At 40.0% G+C, this 21,721-nt stretch overlaps 1 protein-coding gene across 1 annotated transcript in view; it reads right to left on the bottom strand.

The window, feature by feature from the left end:
* Positions 1-807: 807 nt before the first annotated feature.
* GNAQ (G protein subunit alpha q) overlaps positions 808-21,721 on the bottom strand; it is a 327,817-nt gene continuing 306,903 nt past the window's right edge. The window contains exons 6-7 of the mRNA XM_030919268.1: positions 13,384-13,537; positions 808-6,051 (exon numbers count right to left, since the gene is read on the bottom strand). Coding sequence (XP_030775128.1) covers positions 5,861-6,051; positions 13,384-13,537 — 345 coding nt within the window. The 3' untranslated portion in view covers positions 808-5,860. The remainder of the gene's footprint in view (positions 6,052-13,383; positions 13,538-21,721) is intronic.

Raw genomic sequence — 21,721 nt, 5'->3', positions numbered from 1 at the left:
AAGGCCTTTAGGCAAAAATGACCCTCTCATCTCTAAGTATTTAGAGGGGACATATTCTGAAAAACAAAAATCCACAGGCAAGGGCTGGCTGCCAGTTGGAATGACTTAATCACAAGTAACAGGTTTCGCTTTTGCTCTGAAGTCCCCACAAAAGTACCTACTTTCCAGAAAGCCACTTGCCACCATCACTTCCTCTTAATAATACTCCTAGAAGCAGCTGGTTTTTAGCTGACCTCGAAACCCTAGATGTGTGTTTCTAAAAGTCACAGAGGACACCTGTGACAGGCCATTTTTCCCATGTGGAGTCTATCTATGTCACTGCCAGTGTTCAAATGGGCAAAACTCTTAAGCCAGGCATCAGCCTGTCCAGTGTGCTGCCCAGCAAACCAGGGCAGACGTGTGGATTCTTTTTACTGATTAGAAGACTGCCTCAGGTTGAAGATTGCTGGCTCCTTTCAAGTCTTTATTGGACACTTATTTACATTTTTTAACAGTTAATTATAATCTAAATTAAGGCAAGTTTTTTAAAAGAGCAAATTTGATAAATGCTACCGATATGTATATTTCCACTACAGGAGGCTGATATGTCTGATTATACACAGAAGGAAAAAGGTTTTTTGGTGTTTTGTTTTTTTTTTTTGAAAACATTAAACTTGTTTATTTTGGAAAATGCAGTGTGCACAAAAAGGTGTGTTAAGGAAGGAAAGATGTATTTCAATACTCCTGCTAATACAAAACATTCTGAGAGGGGCTTGGGCAACTTCAACGGAAGCAAAACTCAACAATGAAGAATACTATAGTACAAAATTATGGCCAAAAATACTGTATTTTTAACCAGCAAGATCATTGGGGCATTATTATACAACATTAGGTGTTTTTTGCAAAACTAGTTCCCATCCCCAAACAATAGACAATACATGCATTTGAATGACATTTTAGGAACAGTAAATATTCTTTTAAATACTGCAAGTTAAAAATGTTTTCTGACAAAACTCCCTAAATACATAGGTCTAGTAAGGGTTTCCAACAGGATGATGGGTGAGGAATCCAGCAAGGAGTTGCATTTAGAGAGTTCTTTGAGGAAAAGAAATCCACCAAAAACGTGTTTCAGTCAAAAGTAACCTGGACAAAGTTACATAGTATTATTCCAGCTTTCTTTCCTGAACTTAAAAATGTTCTACCGACGAATACCTTCCTGTTTTTTCTGTTTACCAACAGCTTATATAAAAGTCAGAATTTCTTTATCCAAGATCTGATTTTACCCAATAGATTTTTTTATAACATGTAAATGTCCTTTGCTATTGGGTTGGAATCATACAGGGAAAAGGAGGACACAGGGTAGATAAGGAAGGCAAGGAGGAAATTAATATTTGAGCACCTACTATGTGCTAGGTGTGTATTCATACTTTCAACATATGATTCTAGAGGCAAGAGTGTTATTGAAAGGGCAGTGGTCATTGGGAAGACAGCAGGAAATGGCTATTCTGTGAGAAAAACAAATGACAAGTTTAGACTCTGTACTAAGTTATCTAATAAACAGCAGGTGTCTGGCTCCAAAAATCTCTAGCTAATCATATACAACTAAGCCATTTCTTCTCCTAATTTGATGGCATGAAAATGAAATCCCAAAGACACAGTTACCAGGACAGATCTATTAGCGCTACATATGCTGGAAATATGTAGAGATAGATAAACATACTATGTTACTAGTTTTATTTTTTTGTGTTTCTGACCAAAGACGTATCTTTGGAAGAAAATATTAATGTATACCAAGCACACCTTATTTGTATCAATTGAGATGTTGATTACCAATTAAGTGGTTTTAAACCCTTATTTAATTTGAAGAAGAGCAGCAATATACATTACAATATTTGGGTACACTTTATTTTTATATGGGTTAACATTCTGCTATATTTCATTTCATTCGTTTTGAGAAACTGAAAACAAAGGGAAATCAAGGGTAATCGGTGGGTGATTTGAGGGAAATTTCCAACCAATAGGTGAGTCTTGCAGTATTTCATTATACAGCCCTTTCTTCCCATTATTTATTTATTTTTTTTGCAAATAAGTCATTTTGACCCAAATCCAGCATAAATAGCTTTTCACCAATTCCTAACTTAAGACAACTAAAATTTACAATCATGTGGCAGTATAAATTTTAAAATTACAGTTCGTACACTTTGACAATCAAGATAGTCTGAAGTACAAAAAAGTAAATTGCCCTTTAGCTGAATTACCTTTTTAAAATAGACCTGCTAGTTAATCTACCAAAAAAAAAAAAAAAAAAAAAATACAAGTTTCACATGTTCTTCAAATTCCTTTTGTAGTTGTCATCTGCTAGTAAACAACATATGCAGGTTCCTAAGATTTTTTTTTTCCAGTCTATTCATGACATTCAACAGAGCTCTTTGTATGGAAATATTAAAAACAAAAACTTCTAGGAGATTTATTTTCTTTTGAATACATGTGTTATTTCCCTTTGTTTCAGATATGAGGCACAAACTTCTGAATTTAAGCTCTGTAAGGCATAGTAGAAACTTCCAATTTACAAATAAGGAATTCTCTGGGGGTTGGAACTGCCATGTCACGCAAAAAGGGAAAAATCATCTGTAAACTGGTACACTGCAATGTGTTAAGTGAGTCATGAAATGGCTGCTTGCCTTGGTATGCTGAAGAAAGTTTTCTGTGTTTTATGTTTTTGAATAAGACATGCCCAAGTCACCATAAAACTCACCACAGGCCTCCATTACCTAAGCATCAACAATAGGAGGCCAGTGGCACACGCTTATAACGCTTGCAATCACAATATAATATAAAGCATGAGTAAACTTTGTTTTATACAAAACTGAAAAGAATCCCGTCCCGCCCTTAGCCCCTTCAATAAAACCCCAAAGAAACAAAAAAGAAAATCCTTTAGCTTCGATTGACTAGTGTGGCTAAAATTAGGTTTCTATGCATCACTGCTGCTAGGGTGATCAATTTTTTCCTTTCTCAAGAGAAGGGATCTTGTCATGCACCCTACAGGAACAGTGAAGCCACAAACCTCAATTCTGCATAGCAAATTCCATCCCAATTTCATAAAGACAAATATAACAATCTTTCCCTGTTTTGCTCAGCTTCTTCAAGCTTTGAGATCAGGTTTAATTGACTACATCTACTATAGCTCTATTAAATAGAATATCTTGATTCCCTAAAACTGTAACACTTATGATCTTGTGATGAGGTTTTCTCTATACACACTGTAGGCCTTCAAATGTTGTTGTTTTTACTTTTTTTTTTTTTTTTTTTGCTGCACCAAATTTAAGAACGCCCTTTCAGGCAAGCAGTGGTCTCTAGCTGTTAAAACATTTCCTTAGTGGATCACAATAGCTTCTAAAACTGCCTTTCTAGTAAAGGCCATCAGAGAGGTAATACTAAACTGTGCATTTGCCAAATAAGAATATGAATTGTATAAAAGCTCATATTCCAATCCTAGATCAAATGGCAAAAGTTCTACAAAGTTGGTTTCCATGTTTGTATAAAAGCTCTGACTGATTTTATGTATTTTGCTATGAAATTACCTTTGGGTCTTATAATCAGTATACCTCTACTCAGGAATGTGCAAATGATTTTATACAGCACGACGCTAGTACCGCTCTGTACGACAGTAAGTTTTTTTTTTTTTTTTCTTCTTTTCTAAATGGAAAGAAAATATCCCTAGTCAGAAATAAACTGACAAATTTACATTCTCCTCTCTTAAAAAAGTAAATAAAATAACATTATTCAAAATGTGAATTAGCTATAGACATACAATACAATTACATAGATACATATCAATACAGCACATTCAATCTGCCAAAAAATTAATGATTACAAAGCCAGTATGGATGCTGCAATATCAAGAGAGATGTATGTACAATGATTAGAGCATTTGTAATTGCACTATACCTACAGGCAGTCTGCTTGTTACATTACAGGTGCTTTCTGAGCAAGGGAAAAAAAAGTAACCTGTGTTGTTTGAGGCTGGGAGAATCAAGAATGAGAAGATGTCATTACTGTTTGGTGGCTTTGGTACTCATCTAACAGGCCGTTAGTTTTCTCCCTCCCCCTTTGTTATTCCAAAAGAGTGATTTATATGGAAGTTTAGACTAGTGCCAAATACCACTATAGTTAAAATGAGACCAGTATCATGACCTAATTCTAACGTCCCAGCAGCTTTAAACAATCGTGATTTATTTTCTTAAATTTCAACTCAAGCTGCTTGACAGAAGCTCATCAATACATGTGCTGTATTTTTTTGCATTTGTTGAAAAATTGCACATATAGAATTCCAAACATTTCTCCTAGTAGGTTCAGTTACACAAATACATGTTCTATAGAACACTGAGAGGTTACTTTTGAGTTAAGTCCACAAATCTTCTGTAAGTTCAACCTAATCAGTTACCAGTTCAAGAAGATCTTGAAGGTGGTAAACTAGCAGGAACTGCAGATTTTGGAAATTAAAGGTGTCAGAATAATACTATCAACCAATGTTCCTGGCGGACTTAATTGAACTTAAAGAACCATTGAGAGTAAAACTGCTTTCAAATAAAGAGACATAAACAGATTTCCTGTTAAACCACACAGGATACTTTTTACATTGTCGGTTTGGACACGGAACGTGGGACGTGAACACTAACAATGTCATCTTAAGGACAAATAAAAGAATGGACCATGAGAATCAAATTTACAGTTACCAACTGTTTGGCAATTGGCATTTCTGGTTCATTCTCAGCCAGTCATTTTAGGCTTCACAGTCTTACTCTCTTACATTTTAAGATACCAGCTTTTATTTTTTAAGTTCTTATTCATTGTATTTGAAAAAAAGCCAGCTTTGGCAACACATACCCATAATAAAAGTCATTTTAAAACTGTGGCCCCCAAACACTAAGGAAAAGAAGGAAAGGAAAAGCTTAAACAACAACAACAACAAAATTAAGAACAACCTATAAAAAGGTTCTGGGTAGCAGCCATTAGGGTAATGTAGTGTCTGTTGGCATCTTTTTTGGCATCTGCAATTGAAAGAGAGGGTGAAAAAAAGAAAAAGAAGCAAAGAAGGGAGGAAAGACAATGGCACGTGGCATTTCAAAAGAAAGGACTCCTGTGTGTCTTTGATCCTGCCTTCTGCACATTTCTCTGAGCAATCAAGCTATGGCTGAAGGTAAACATCTAAAAGAAATGACACTTACTGATACATGGGCATCCGTTGTCCCAGTCCAAAGTGAGACAAGACAGTACATTCTATTAAAAAAGAAACTGTGTGTATACAGAGCAACACATTTAAAACCATAGTATTAATACATATAATCCTTCAGCAAAAACTACAAACTTAAATTAAGCTGATGATGGCTTAAATCGAACGATGTGTCCTGACCGTTATCATTTGAGAGAAAAACTTGACCAAGAATGGAACTAGGATAAAGGTCATTGTAACCTGGCAAAAAAATCAGGAGGGAAGTATGAATTAGGGGGGGAAAAAAAGGGAAATCAGCTTTGTTTTGCTCCATAGAAAAGAAAAAGAGAGAAAGAGAGAAAAGAAACAAGTCTTATCTTTGTGAGTGCATGACTGAGAATTTAAAATACATTGAGTCACAAGGTTTTGCCTAAAAAAAAGATAGAGAGGAAATGTGCTGGGACTGTACTTCAGCATCCTCTGTTTTTCCTCTGAATAGTTTAAATAAAATCATAATATTTACTACAAACTCTGTGGACACGCTCACACAGAGTCCAGGACGGCAATAAATTAGTATTATGCAAATTGTTTTCCACAGAAATACAGTCCCTCTTGTGTATCTTCAATAGCCCACCAGGGAAGGGCAGGGCGGGTGTCTAGGAGGCACAATTAGACCAGATTGTACTCCTTCAGGTTCAACTGGAGGATGGTGTCCTTGACGGCAGCAAAGACAAAGCGGATGTTCTCGGTGTCTGTCGCGCATGTGAAGTGGGAGTAGATAATTTTGTCACTGTCTGGGTTCAGGTCCACGAACATCTTCAGAATGAATTCTCGGGCTGCCTGGGCATCTCTCTGGGGTCCTTTTGGCCAAGAGACAAGAGGGACACTTTGTTACCTAATCTGCTAATGTATTCAATCATCATTCGTTCAATAAATACTGTGTCATTGCTCATGAAGCCTACATCTGCACTGCAGATTTGATCTGTTATAATCATTTTCCCTAACACTACTATGTCTGACCATCCATCCACCCACCCACGTACCCACCCATTCACAAACTGTGTATAGGTGAAAGCAGACAGATGACTTGAAGGCCAAGGTTAAGTCTACTTCTTAGCTTGGCCTTCACTCTGATTCCCTGAGTGATTGGGAGCCACTGTAGGCTCTTCATCAGGGGAGTGATAGCTTACTCTTCTGTTCAACTGAGTTAATTATGCTTGTTTCAGCTATATAATAAGTGTGCACAAAGACACAGCCTCCTTGGGCTCTCCTGTCAATCTGTCCTCCAAACAACCCAACATTATGGATCATTTTACATCTTCCAGACTGACATCTCTCTTAGAATAGAACACCTGTTTGTAAGGTCAGGTCTATCTACAGTGGGCCTCTGTAGTCTCACTTCCATAGATTTCTGGTATTTCTCAGCACACTACATTTGTGTAGCATTCAGTTCATTTGTGATGATAAAACAATTGATTTATCTTTTTTTGAGATAGAGTCTCACCATGTTGCCCAGGCAAGAGTGCAGTGGTAAGATCTCAGCTCACTGCAACCTCTGCCTCCCAGGTTCAAGCGATTCTCTTGCCTCAGTCTGCTGAGCAGCTGGGATTATAGGTGCCTGCCATCATGCCTGGCTAAATTTTTGTATTTTTCGTAGAGACAAGGTTTTGCCATGTTGGCCAGGCTGTTCTCAAGCTCCTAATCTCAGGTGATACACCTGCCTTGGCCTCCCAAAGTGCTGGGATTATAGGTGTGAGCCACTGCACCCGGCCTATATTTTCTTACATTGATTTAAGAAGGAGTCTCTTATGTACCAAGAATTGTCCTAGATGCTTTGAAAAAGAATTGTGATATATCTAGCAAGATAAACTAAAAACGTAATTTTGCAATGGATTCTTAGATATGACACCACAGCACAGGTCATATTTTTCAGAAAAGAAAAAATAAATTGGACTTCATCAAAATTAAAAACCTTATGTATCCAAGGACTATTTTTTTTTTTTTTTTTTTTGAGACAGGGTCTTGCTCTGCTACCCAGACTACAGTATAGTGGCATGATCATGGTTCACTGCAGCCTCAACCTTCTGGGCTCAAGTGATCCCCTTGCCTCAGCCTCCTGAATAGCTGGAACTACAGGTGCCACCAAGCGTGGCAAATTTTTAAATTTTTTGTAAAGATGGGGGTCTCACTACGTTGTCTAGGCTGGTCTTGAACTTCTGGCCTCAAGCAATCCTCCCACCTCAGCCTCCCAAAGTGCTGGGATTATAAGCATGAGCCACCACACCTGGCCAATGCCATTATTAAGAAAGTGAAAAGTCAATCTATAGAATGGTAGAAAATATTTGCAAATCATGTCATCTGACAAGGGTTTAGTATCCAGAATATACAAAGAGCTCCTACAATTCAGTAACACACACCAAAAAAACCCAATTAAAAAAAAGGCAAAAGACTTGAACAGACATTTCTCTAAAGAAGATATACAAATGGTCAATAAGCACAGGAAAAGATGCTCAACACTGGTAATCACTTAGAAAAATGCAAATCAAAACCACAATGAGATACCTCTCCACATCTAGAATGGCTATAAAAAAGTGTGAAATAACAAGGGTTGGGGAAAATGTGGAGAGATTTGTAATCCTGTGCACTGTTGGTGGGAATGTATAAAGGTGCAGCTGTTGTGAAAACAGTTTGGTGGTTCCTCAAAAAGCTAAACATAGAATAACCACATGACCGATCCTGCTAGTCTACTCCAATGTATATATCCAAAGGAACTGAGAGCAGGGGCTCTGACAGACACTTGATCTTAGCCAAAAGGGCGAGAAGCAATGTATATCAATGTTAATAGCAGCATTGTTAACAATAGCCAAAAGGCGAAAACAATCCAAGTGTCCATCAACAGATAAATGGAGAAACAAAACAAACAGAACCAAACAGAATATTAGAATATCAGAAACAGAATATTATTCAGCCATAAAAAAGAGTAAAGCTCTGATAGATGCTGTAATATGCATGAACTATGAGAACATTATAATAAACCCAACATAAAATAAGAAATATTGTATGCTTGCACACATATGAGGTACTTAGAATCGGTAAATTCATAAAGACAGAAAGTAGATTAGAGGTTTCCAAGGGTTGGGGGAGGAAGGAAATGGGGTGTTGTTGCTTAATTGGGGTGGTGAAAATATTTTGAAAATACTGGTGATGGCTGCACAGTATTGTGAGTGTAATTAATGCCAGTGAATTTTGCAGTTAAAATGGTAAATTTTATATATATTTTATAATAAAAAATTAATAATGTAATATATCAAAACCCACTGAATTGTACACTTTAAGTGAATTACATGGTATATAAATAATCTCAAAGCTATTTTAAAAGTGTATTTAATAGGTACTGATAGATACATTGATTTAAAACAGTGTAAATTAATAACATCAAAACACCATCACCTTTGAAGTATTGGATACCTATCATATATTTGTCTTTGTGTCGCTTTATATATACATTTCCTCCCATTTTTTCAAGTTAGTTCTATACCAAGCCATAAGAAACTTTTTTTTTTTTCTTGAGACAGAGTCTCACTGTGTCACCCAGGCTGGAGTGCAGTGGCATGATCTTGGCTCACTGCAACCTCCACCTCCTGGGTTCAAGTGAATCTCCTGCCTCAGCCTCGTGAGTAGCTCGGACTACAGGTGTGCACCACCACGCCCAGCTAATTTTTGCATTTTTAGAAGAGACAGGGTTTTGCCATGTTGACCAGGCTGGTCTTGAACTCCTGGCCTCAAGGGATCCGCCCACCTCGGCCTCCCAAAGTGCTGGGATTACAGGTGTGAGCCACCGTACCCAGCAGGTCTTTTCCTATCAATATTCTTGTTACCTACTAGTAGAGATAAAGAGATCTTGGAGAACTCTATTGAGGGCTTGACCACCATTTCTAACAAAATGCACCCTGAGCTTCAGATGGCTGACTTGAATTATTCTCAAACCAACCTTTTTATACATTGGAGTTTACTCCAATAAACTTATATCTGATAATGCCAGAAGATGGGAGGAAAGAATTATAAAAACATATAGACTATCCTCATTTGTACAATTTTAAAAAGTAATGTTTAATTTTTGACGTAGGTGCCCAGAATTCAATTTTTTTAAATGACTAAGATGGCTGGCGTCATATTTAATAGATAAAAAGTACAATTAAAAATAATATGTAAAATACATATACAAGCAAATATATCTTTTTCAATGTACTATGAACTTATTAACTCAAGAGAAGTTATAAAAAATATTCAAAACCAGAAACTGACAGATTCCCAGAGCTGGAGAAGTCTCTGATTTCATAAAAAGAACATTGTATTTCTGGCTTATGAATGAACTTCTGTATGATTTTGTACTTACTCTATTTGGGAAAGAAGGGACTATACCTTTTTTTGTTCTTTTTTATTTACCCTACAGAATATAAGAACTAGATCCAAGTTCACTGAAGTGCACTTGAAAGGTGTTATGTTTTTAAGCATAAATTGTTATTTGAAATAAACATACAGGCCGGGCGCGGTGGCTCAAGCCTGTAATCCCAGCACTTTGGGAGGCCGAGACGGGCGGATCACCAGGTCAGGAGATCGAGACCATCCTGGCTAACCCGGAGACACCCCGTCTCTACTAAAAAATACAAAAAAACTAGCCGGGCGAGATGGGAGGCGCCTGTAATCCCAGCTACTCGGGAGGCTGAGGCAGGAGAATGGCGTGAACCCGGGAGGCGGAGCTTGCAGTGAGCTGAGATCCGGCCACTGCACTCCAGCCTGGGCGACAGAGCGAGACTCCGTCTCAAAAAAAAAAAAAAAAAAAAAAAAAAGAAATAAACATACACTACAAAGAAATCATTACAGCCATCACAGCAGGAGCAGAATTCCACAGTCTCTATGAACAATCTTGCAATTCAAGTCCATGTGGAAACGGTAATTTCCTTTCTTGAAGAGAAATACAGAAATGGCATTCATTATGATTAAGACCTTGCAAGTACAGAAATGTGGAAGTGTGAAGTTTATAATACTATAAACATGTTTATTACAAAAACATCACTGCAGAGTGGGCCTCAATTTTTTCAGTCTTTGCTCATCTTACAAGGGCTTGGAGTTCCATGTAATGACAGTGGCACTGGCTTTGTTAAGTAACAACATCAATGCCTTTTTTCTTTTTCTGTGCCCAAGTTTCCTCTGTGCATTATATGTATACTGGGGTATGGTAACAGTAAAACAGAAAAAAAAATCTTCAGATTTCAGAATATTCACAATGGACACATGTTGGAAGGAAAATGCTTGTAGTAGTGGGGAATCTGGGGAAATTACTGGAGAAAGGAGTTATGTGAAGAGATTAGGAAGATGGTGCAGAGATCAAAAAACAGCACTGCAAACACTGATCATAGACTAAGTCTTTTACTGCGGAAAAATCAGCAACTGTGAAGTGTGGCTAGGTCTGCTGCATCCGAGAAGTTTGAATGAACCCCTCAGAAGGGTTCAGCTTCGTGGGCACCATGCTCTATCTGCATCCTCCCTTATGCAAGCACATCATGAGAACGTGCCAGCCCACAAGATGGGGTTGTTGTTTATGGTGTGGCAATTTCTCACACGCTGATTCTTACCAAGTTCCAAGAAAAATTAAGAAGAATCTCGTGTGTGTGTGTGTGTGTGTGTGTGTGTCTGTGTGTGTGTGGCAGGCAAGTGTGTTTAGATCTAAGCCAGATGCTTCATGCCTACTGTATTCAGGTAGACGTGTTTGAAGCCTGTTGAGGTGGGAAAGCAAGTTAAGTGCCCACACAGTCACTTCCTTCCATAGTTTTCTGAACAACACTGAGAAGTGCAGTCTCAGACAGTGATGATATTTCCAGGCTAGTGCAAATTAAAAGGAGTGAAAGAGAAAACCTTGTTTAAACTGAGAAAGTGTTTTTAAAAGAACAGCAAAGCACAAAGGAAAATGTACTTGAAGAGAGGATATAAACACACTGCTAACAAAAAAGGGTACCATTTCTAACATCTGGTAACAATCCCCAAATGTTTATATTTTCAATTCACCAACCTTCAGGATCTTCCATGTATGTGAGAAGGGAACTTAAATTCATTAAACATGTAACATTTCCCTTTCACAAGCCAGGACTGTACCACATCTATGTGGGATGAAAAGGTGACTAAACCTCCATCCCTGATGTGTTTGTATCATCATAGAAAGCTATGAAGCTAAATTTAATATTGGTTTTTAAAGTAATTAGAAGTACAAAAACACTGTGGAACAATATCCATCCTGGACATCATATGTTGACAATGTAATTTTAAAACTAGTCTCTTCTCTTGTTACATCACCTCTGTGGTAGATACTTTTGGGTTTCTGCTATGTGATCTACATATGACTCCATTCAATTCTTTTTTGCCCAGGGATAAATTGAGTAGCTAAATAAATTTGTCTGAGGCAACACAGCCGATGAGTGGCAAAGTAGAACTTTTCAGAGCTTGTGCTCTTAACTGTCTAGGCCACGGCTTGGCAAACCTTCTCTATAAAGGGCCACAGAATATTTTAGGCTTTGCAGACTATTTTATCTCTGTCACAATTACCCAATTCTACTGTTATGGTGTGAAAGCAGCCAGAGACAGTGTATAATGAATGGGTGTGGCTATGTCTCAATAAAACTTTATTCATAAAACCAGGTGGTGGGCCACCAAGGAGAGATGTGATTATCTTGCCAAATAAACTTTTCTTTTGAGACAGGGTCTCCCATCACCCAGGCAGAGTACAGTGGCAGGATCACGGCTTATTGCAGCCTTGACCTCTTGCCTCTCACCTCCTGCCTCATTTTTTGTAGAGAGAGGTCTCATTACATGGCTCAGGCTGGGCTTGAATTTCTGTGCTCAAGCGATCCTCTCACCTCAGTCTCCCAAAGTGCTGGGATTACAGGTATGAATCACCACACCTGGCCACATCAGCTCTTATAGGGCAGCAGTCATGACTCTCACTTGTTTTACAGAGTGGCTACATGTGGATGCATTTTGTTACCAATCACCAAGTGTTCAAGTGTTTCTCAGAATGGGTTGGGTGTCTAGTTGTCTAGGATTTCACAGTCTAGTTGGGGAGGGTAAGATTCTTTTCTAAGAACAAAGCAAATAATGCAAAGCCATAGGAATAGTGAAGTGGATGCTATAGATTCTAAGTGCTGCACAAAGAGTTTAAAACTGGGTTACTATTACTAATGGTGGTGGGACTTCATTGGGCTATGATGTTTCAAAAGGAAGTATTTCCTGAGTATTCAGTAAGTGCCCTACGTGTCAGGCATCATGCTAAATATACACATATGTTATACACTACAATGTACAAAACATCCTATGAGTTTGTCCTAAGGCCCAGAAAAATCAAGTGACTTGATGGTAGTTCTACAAATAGTAAGTGTCAGAACTGGGATCTGAACCTGGGTAGACTGATTTCGGTGGTGGGGTCTTGACTTCAAAATTGTGTTCTCTCTCTGGAGAGAGGAGAGGCAGAGGTGGACTGGAACTGAATGAAAAGGAGAGACAGAGGGGACTATAAGGGTTAATACATAATTGGTCAAAACTACTGGATTGTTCCTTTTTCTGATCTGCTATTTCAAAGCAGATGAGTTTCTCTCTCTCTCCCTCCCTCTCTCTCTCTCTCTCACCACCCTCCTCTTTTTTTTTTTTGATAGAGTCTCACTCTGTCGCCAGGCTGGAGTGCCGTGGTGCGATCTTGACTCACTGCAACCTCCGCCTCTTGGGTTCAAGCAATTCTCCTGCCTCAGCCTCCTGAGCAGCTGGTACTACAGGCATGTGCCACCACGCCCAGCTAATTTTTGTATTTTTAGTAGAGACAGGGTTTCACCACGTTGACCAGGATGGTCTCGATCTCTTGACCTCGTGATCCACCTACCTCGGCCTCCCAAAGTGTTGAGATTACAGGCACTTGCCACTGCGCCAGGCCATGAGTTTTTCTATGACTTTTAGCATTGTTAAGGAATGAAATGTTTTGTGTCACTAAAAGACCGGGCAAACAATAATTCCTAGTGTATGAGTCCCAACATGCAGGCTGCAAAGGGCAAGGGCAGCAATGGTGCACTGTAGTGCGTTAACTCCCACACTGGGGTTTGGAGACAAAACCTATTTACAGCTACTGAGCTGTTGTATGAATGCTGACTTACCATCATATTCTGGGAAGTAGTCAACTAGATGGGAATACATGATTTTCTCCTCTAGAAGATCTTTCTTGTTTAAGAACAGAATAACTGAGGAGTTCTGGAACCAGGGATATGTGATAATTGTTCTAAAGAGAGCCTTGCTTTCCTCCATTCGGTTCTGGGGAAAAAAAAATCAGAAAAAACAAGGAGTGAATTACATGATTACTTAATTTGTGAACTGTGTTTATTTTATAAGTCCAACCCATCTTTTGTACACACCAATTTTTGTAGCCCTGTGTTGGATTTGTCAGGATTTATATGCAAATGATTCATGACACACATTGGCTGTTTTCATTATGCAAACTCTCAGGTTGACAAGCAGAAGGGAGTAATAATAATAAAAATCAGCTAAAATAGCTCCTATGGTTGAAAGAGAAAATAATTGAAAGCCTAGAGAATCATGTTGTGAATCTGGCACACTGTCACAAATTCCCACCAAAAATCATTCATTAATGACTAAATACTTGAGATCTGAACTAAGGACTAGATATGGCTTCATTTTGTATTTCTTAAGCTGTATTTATTTGGGGCCTCACAATTAACTCTATTCTAAGCAATCAAAACAGTTACTTCTTTGTCAAAAGCGTATCTATATTTCTAGACGTTTTCTAGAGTTACTACTCTATACACACACACGTACACACACACCCTTTATAAACACATGGAAAATGTTGTAAGATCATACATTTCCTGTTCCTGAGTGCATGCTTTCTCCCTATGCTTCACTATACTATTAATAGAGAATTGTGGAGATACACATAGTAATTATGTGGAGATAAAAATGTAATATTTCTCACTTTCAGCATCTGTGAGTAAGTGTTCTCACCTGAAGCTACACTTTCAAGCCTACCTTGGTAACAGAAACCCTAAATGGATTCTCAAGAAAATTAGTCAGCTTGCTCCTATAAATGAAGATGCTATTTGAGGCTGTTCCTAAGTCAAATCATTTCTCTGAAAAAAACATACTTATCAGCCAAAAGCTAGAGGGCCTCGGAGCTTCTTTCGTCACTCCTTACCATTCTTTCTCCCATAGACTCCCCTCTGTAAATCATTCCCAAACTTGGGTTACAGTTGAAGGCAGCAGATTTGGGAATTCTCCTTCCCCTGAGGAGATAAAAGCCAGGATGCATGGGCATGCTTCATCCTGCACACACTTTTCAACCTCCCTTCTTATTTCTCCCTGTTATGGCTGGGTTTGTGGCAATGGAAAGGGCTGCCTGGGATTGTGCCCACCTCCGCTGCTAAGGGGAGGCTTGGTGATTTACACCAGAGCATCCTAGTTTCCTGACATGTGACCTGGCTTGGGGCTGGGCTCTGATCCAGGCCCAAATCACTTGGAGCTTCCCTCCCCTCATTTACGGTAATCAGTTTAGCCAACCATCTCAACTAGGCCAATTAACTTGAGGACTTTTGCTGGGAACTCTGGAACAGAGAACTCTGCTTTTGTGCAGAGTGTGGAAGAGGAATCATGGAGCCTCAGGAGCTTTTAGCAGCCATCTTGAAAAGTGAGCGAAAAACAAATTGGGTCCTGCTCACCTGGTTTTTAACCTCTTGCTCCAACCAGGGCTAAGGTTGGTCATGCCTTTAGATTTGTCAGGAACATCAGTCAAAAGAACCTTTTATTTTTTCAACTAGTTGGGGCTGTATTTTTCTGGTTTTTACTATACAAAATACTTCCAGTTAGTAAACCTGGATATATCCTCCCCTCCAAACTTATACAAGGAAGTGAACGAGAATGACTTAATAGACTGGCTATGAACACCTTCTGCTCAGCTTTTGCCTGCCTGCGGTAGGATGCTCCCAGAATTTCAGTGAAGAGTTACAAAGGCCATGTATTGCTCCTCTGCATAACCCTTGACTGGTGTTCTGGAAACCTCCAGGGAACTCAGCTTTTGCCAAGTACAATAATCTGGATCCTCAATACGTCTTCTTCCTTTCTTCTGTAAAGTGTGCCAATTCAAATCAAGTGATAAGGCACATTTTTCCAAAGCAGATCTTTGTCAAATCAGGCAAAGTCCATTGTCCCCAATCTCTTCAACCTGTTAATTTTGTGCCAACAATTGCATAGATAATTAAAATTAATGAAATATGTGGGCTGATATAATGAAGATAACTTCATGGCTCAAAAGACAGCATTTATCTCACTGCATAATTTTTATATAAATGATAGGACAGACTATTTTTATTTATTTTTATTTTTTTCTGACGCTAGCATTTCATGTATTAAAATATCATGGGGACATAAGACTACACAGAAATCTTTCTTCTTTTCTGGGGAGGACAGCTGATTTCACACAAATCCCAATGTTTTTGCATTCTTATTTTCTTTTAAACTTTTGTTATTTTATTTATTTATTTATTTTTATTATACTTTTAAGTTCTAGGGTACATGTGCATAACGTGCAGGTTTGTTACATATGTATACTTGTGCCATGTTGGTGTGCTGCACCCATCAACTCGTCAGCACCCATCAATTCATCATTTATATCATGTATAACTCCCAATGCAATCCCTCCCCCCTCCCCCCTCCCCATGATAGGCCCCAGTGTGTGATGTTCCCCTTCCCGAGTCCAAGTGATGTAATTGTTCAGTTCCCACCTATGAGTGAGAACATGCGGTGTTTGGTTTTCTGTTCTTGTGATAGTTTGCTAAGAATGATGGTTTCCAGCTGCATCCATGTCCCTATAAAGGACGCAAACTCATCCTTTTTTATGGTTGCATAGTATTCCATGGTGTATATGTGCCACATTTTCTTAATCCAGTCTGTCACAGATGGACATTCGGGTTGATTCCAAGTCTTTGCTATTGTGAATAGTGCTGCAATAAACATACGTGTGCATGTGTCTTTGTAGTAGAATAATTTATAATCCTTTGGGTATATACCCAGTAGTGGGATGGCTGGGTCATATGGTACATCTAGTTCTAGATCCTTGAGGAATTGCCATACTGTTTTCCATAATGGTTGAACTAGTTTACAATCCCACCAACAGTGTAAAAGTGTTCCTATTTCTCCACATCCTCTCCAACACCTGTTGTTTCCTGACTTTTTAATGATTGCCATTCTAACTGGTGTGAGATGGTATCTCATTGTGGTTTTGATTTGCATTTCTCTGATGGCCAGTGATGATGAGCATTTCTTCATGTGTCTGTTGGCTGTATGAATGTCTTCTTTTGAGAAATGTCTGTTCATATCCTTTGCCCACTTTTTGATGGGGTTTTTTTTTCTTGTATATTTGTTTGAGTTCTTTGTAGATTCTGGATATTAGCCCTTTGTCAGATGAGTAGATTGCAAAAATTTTCTCCCATTCTGTAGGTTGCCTGTTCACTCTGGTGGTAGTTTCTTTTGCTGTGCAGAAGCTCTTTAGTTTAATTAGATCCCATTTGTCAATTTTTGCTTTTGCTGCCGTTGCTTTTGGTGTTTTAGACATGAAGTCCTTGCCCATGCCTATGGATAGGACAGACTTCAAACGTATCTTTACTGTCTATAGGCCTTTTAAGGGTTCTCATAGCCAGTGATAAGATTTTAAGCCCTGGAAATAACACTGAGAAATGATATCTTGTAGCTTGAGATTTTATAGGCTGAGTGTTTCAGGACTGAAGACAAAGGCTTTAATAAGAACTGAAATAATTTTTTTAAAAAAATTAAGGAAAGTTAGATAGTGACATCCCTGATGGGAGCATGGTGTTTTGTTTGTTTGTTTTTAAATCCCTGTTACTTATAGCTAGAGAAATTCTAGAAAGTCATGCTGTGGTATTCAGAGACGCCCCATCTAAAGGTATGTACACCTGGGCATCAACCCAGCAAGTCTCCATTAGAAAGCCTTATTATATTTAGCATTCCTCAGAAGGGGCGTGATGGGCTCCCAAGGGAATGGGTCCTAGTTGAGCCTTTTCTGGCTGGAGACTTTCAAGGGGAAGTGACTAGACCATGGGCAGAGACAGGAAAGGTGAGCCTGACTTTGCATTGATATAGAAGAAGGTGCACCATGTCTCTCTGTTTAACTTCCAGACTAGCCTGGAAATCTTTAATTTCCTGACTGGACTGGAGCCCCAGGCCCCAGTGGAGTCTGCTAAGAGAGAGCCTTGTGCCAGCCTGCTGGGCAGTGGAGAGGAGAGTGACTGAGCCCAGCATTGTGTTCCAGAGACAACTTGCCCAGGGTGCTCGCCATCTGTACCCAGTACTGCCTCACTGGGGCTGCTCTGGAGGCAGGTCCTGCTCTGGAGGCAGCTCACCCATGCATGCAGTCTGCGGCTGCTCAAGGACATACCTCCATTCACCAGATGCCAGGTGGACTGAAGCCTGCGCCTCTAGCTCAGGGGAAAGCTAAAATGCGCAGATGACTGGCAGATGAGATCAGCTTTCAATCAGGCCTGCCAAATTGAATCTCTGAGGGGAGATGCCAGGAATCTGCTTCTTACAAGCCCTCTAGGTGATCTGAATGCACATTCAAGTTTGTGAAGCACTGTTAGTGTTGCTGTGAATCACATGGGGTCTTCTTAAAACAAGGCTTCTGCTTCAGCATGGGGGGGAGCCCGAGGGTCTGCATTTCTAACAAGACCGCACTGAGCTGGAAGGTACAGAAAGCTTGCTGAGCCCGGGACAACAAGGCAGGCGATGCTGTATCCCATTTTCATGATAAGAAGTGCAAGTCAAACACAGCTGAGCGTCTGATTCTGGGCAGACTTTTTTTTTTCCCACCCAATTAAGATTCTTTATGCTATGCTATATGATGTTTTCCACTGCATAGTAAAAATGCCTTATGCCTTGACTTTTCCTTTATGGAAGAACAGTTATAAACCGACATGCTCTGTATCAAAGCCCTGGACTAAATCCTAAATGGACTAAATGAGATTTTCACAATGACTCATAAGGTAGTGGAACGTGCAGAGTGTGAGGCATAATCCACTTTGCTCAGTAAAAATTGAAATCTATGAGGGAACAGCACGTCCCAGGAGACTTTGTGGCACCTGCTTTGCAGTAATCTGCCAGAGCATGACGTTTCAAGAGGGATCAATGTGCGAGCCACGTGTATGAGCCATAATATAAAACAAGGAGGTTTTGTTTACTCTGAAGACAGGTTTAAAGGCAGTCTGGGGGGTGGTGTTAATCATGCCCTCTTTATCTTGGGGTTTTAACCAGCTGGGAAATGTACAAAGAGGATACTAGTAAAGGTCTCCCTCCCCGCCCAAACCCACCGAGATGGAGTCTCACTCTGTTGCCTAGGCTGGAGCTCAGTGGTGTGATCTCAGCTTATTGCAACCTCTGCCTCCTGGGTTCAAGCGATTCTCCTGCCTCAGCCTCTGGAGTAGCTGGGACTGCAGGGTGCCTGCCACCACACCTGGCTAATTTTTGTAGTTTTAGTAGAGATAGGGTCTCACCATGTTGGCCAGGCTGGTCATGAACTCCTGACCTCAAGTGATCTGCCTGCCTTGGCCTCCCAAAGTGCTGGGATTACAGGCATAAGCCACCACACCCTGCAGGATACTAGTAAAGGTTTTACTATCCCAAACACAGGGCTCCTTGTTAACAGGTTGGGCCTAGACTCTGCACTTATTTTCTTAGCAAAGACAAATTTAGACTAAGACACTTAATTCTTTTACCTGATACAAGTTATCCACCTGTCTCCCTGGTGGTATTTTTTTCTTCCATCAGTACGTTGATAAACCACATTGAATTACATTTCCCATAAAGTCTAAAATGCATCCTTAAATGCAAAACAAGACTGTTAAGAAATAGGCATGCAGAATGTCATGAGGGCATTCATAACAATCATCACTGAGGGCCTGACAGTCATCTATGAGCTGTTCTCAGGAAGGCTCTAGGAGGCTTCCAACTGCCAATTGTCCTCACCCACCACTTCTCTTGAGCTGGAAACAACTGTCCCTCCCAATGAAGGGTGGCTTTGGTGCAGGTGAGAGAACTGGATCAGGGAGAACAAGGACAGGGTGCACTGCCAGAAGTAGGTCCTGCCTGGGCTCCACTTCCACAGAGAAGGGAGGACCAAAGAGGCCATAAAGGCTGAGGACAGGCTGTAAGCGAGTGACCATGGTGTGTGTCCTGGTTGGTCTCTGCTTCAGGTACATGAGGCCATGGAAATGTCAGACTCGCCTAGACCACACTGATAGGTAAGTCATTCCTCCTATGGGCTGGAACCAGCCAAAGGGTAGAGTACTAAACTGGGAAGCATTCACCCCAATCCTTGGCCTTGAGGGAGAAGGATAGGGTACCTGCTCCCTGCTTTGTAATTGCAAGCAGGATGGTGTGACCCCTGAGTGTTCCACCATGACCAGTCATCAGTGAAAGCCCGGTTTGAGCCATCAGCAAAGGGTCTTATACCTCTAATATTTAACATCTCAAATCAATTATCTAGATCTCTGATATCCTGAACACATTGCTTTTTAATGCATTTCCCGGTTAACATGTAATTGACTAAGGCTGCCTACAGGGTGAAGCTACAAGTTCCGATCTGGCATTCACAGCTTGGCACTGTCTTTAATCTGAGCCCCTATACAAATGGTCTTTTTTCCTGATAAACAGATTCCATGTCACCACTGCCACATGACTGCATGTTCCTGACTTGTGACCCACAACGCTGTCCCCACTTCTTATCCTTCAATATCCAGGTCAACCCAACTTCCCCAAGCCCCACTGGGCTTGCTCCTTCCTCCCATCCCCAGCACAGGGTGCCAATGGTTCAGTGGACACATATGAGAGCTTCTGAGATGCAGGGCATGAGCATGCTGCAGACACAGCCCTTGTCCTGGAAGACTGAAGAAGACAAGCATGCAATGCATCATCACAGGCCCACATGGTGGGCCCAAAGCAGTGAGAAGTAGGGGAGGCTGGGGTGATACAAGAAGGAAATATTTGACTGTGCAGTGGATCAGGGAAGGTTTAAAAGGAAAGGTAGTTCCAAACTGAATCTTGATAAATGAATCGGAGCCTGCAAGGAGGAAAAGAGAACAAACATCCCTCTGATTAAGGAAAAGGTTGGATCCAGTGGACATGGCCCAAGACCCCAGCTGGAAGCTGGCTTTCTTCAGGCTACAGTCTGGCACAAATCTCTGCATAACAATTACCAAAGGGCCTAAAGGAACAGTATTTTGTGTCTATACACTTTGCATCCCTGCTGTCATCAAAGTCAACATTTGCTCAGCACGCGGTCTTTCCTTATCCCTCTCCACCAAATTGGTGCTTCCCTCTGTCAAAAGTCAGCATTAAACTAGAGATCTGAGTATCCATTTCAATAACTTTTGCAACTCCTCATTATCTTGCCAATATGAACATATTCTCACAAAACGCACTTATTTTCTTAGCAAAGACAAATTTAGACTAAGACCCTTAATTCTTTTACCTGATACAAGTTATCCACCTGTCTCCCTGGTGGTATTTTTTTCTTCCATCAGTACATTGACAAACCACATTGAATTACATTTCCCATAAAGTCTAAAATGCATCCTTAAATGCAAAACAAGACTGTTAAGAAATAAGCATGCAGAATGTCATGAGGGCATTCATAACAATCATCACTGAGGACCTGACAGTCATCTATGAGCTGTTCTCAGCTGACCTGAGGTAGGATAGACCCCAGAGAAAATAGGATGAAGATTTCCAGGGTGCAGATGGTCTTGAGTCTCAGGGAGACACAGGGTGCTGAGTGATGAGTCTCAGGGAGACACACAGGGTGTTGAGTGACCTTGGGAGATCTACAGACTCACTAATTGATGCCAGGAGCCAGTCAGGTGACTGTGATTCTGTGATGATAATTTCTGTGTTCACAATTCTGTGCTTATGTATCCCCTAAGCTTTCTGCTGAAAAAGAAGGCCAGAGCCATCATGCCTTCTACTTCAATGAGTGAAGTCTAGATATACAGACACAGAACGAATACACGAGCATGTCTATAAAGTCGACTGCTCAGTAAAAGGGGAAAACACACAGTTTATGTTACCTTATGATATTTTTTAACACAGATCTTCAGAGTTACAGGTTAAGACAACATCTGCTGGGTACATCTACACTCTAAATTTTTATACCAAGTAGCTCACAGGGCCTCATTCCATACACTGTACATGACAAAATGCGCTGATACAAGGTACCATTTTTATTGGCACCACTTCTGCTTATGAAATTGATAAGACTGTCAGAATATAGGAATTTTATGCTCCAGAATTCATATAAGACTGTTTTAAATAACACTCTTCACTGTCTTTTTTAAATAAGACATTTCAAACCCATACTCTTCACTTTTAATTGCTATAACAGCTTCACTATTTCTTGTAAGACATAACTCACTAAAGAAC

Source organism: Rhinopithecus roxellana, chromosome 16 (assembly GCF_007565055.1).
Source record: "Rhinopithecus roxellana isolate Shanxi Qingling chromosome 16, ASM756505v1, whole genome shotgun sequence".
Classification (NCBI taxonomy): Eukaryota; Metazoa; Chordata; class Mammalia; order Primates; family Cercopithecidae; genus Rhinopithecus; species Rhinopithecus roxellana.
Note: the sequence above shows the minus strand (reverse complement) of the source record. Positions and strands in the feature narration are given on the sequence as shown.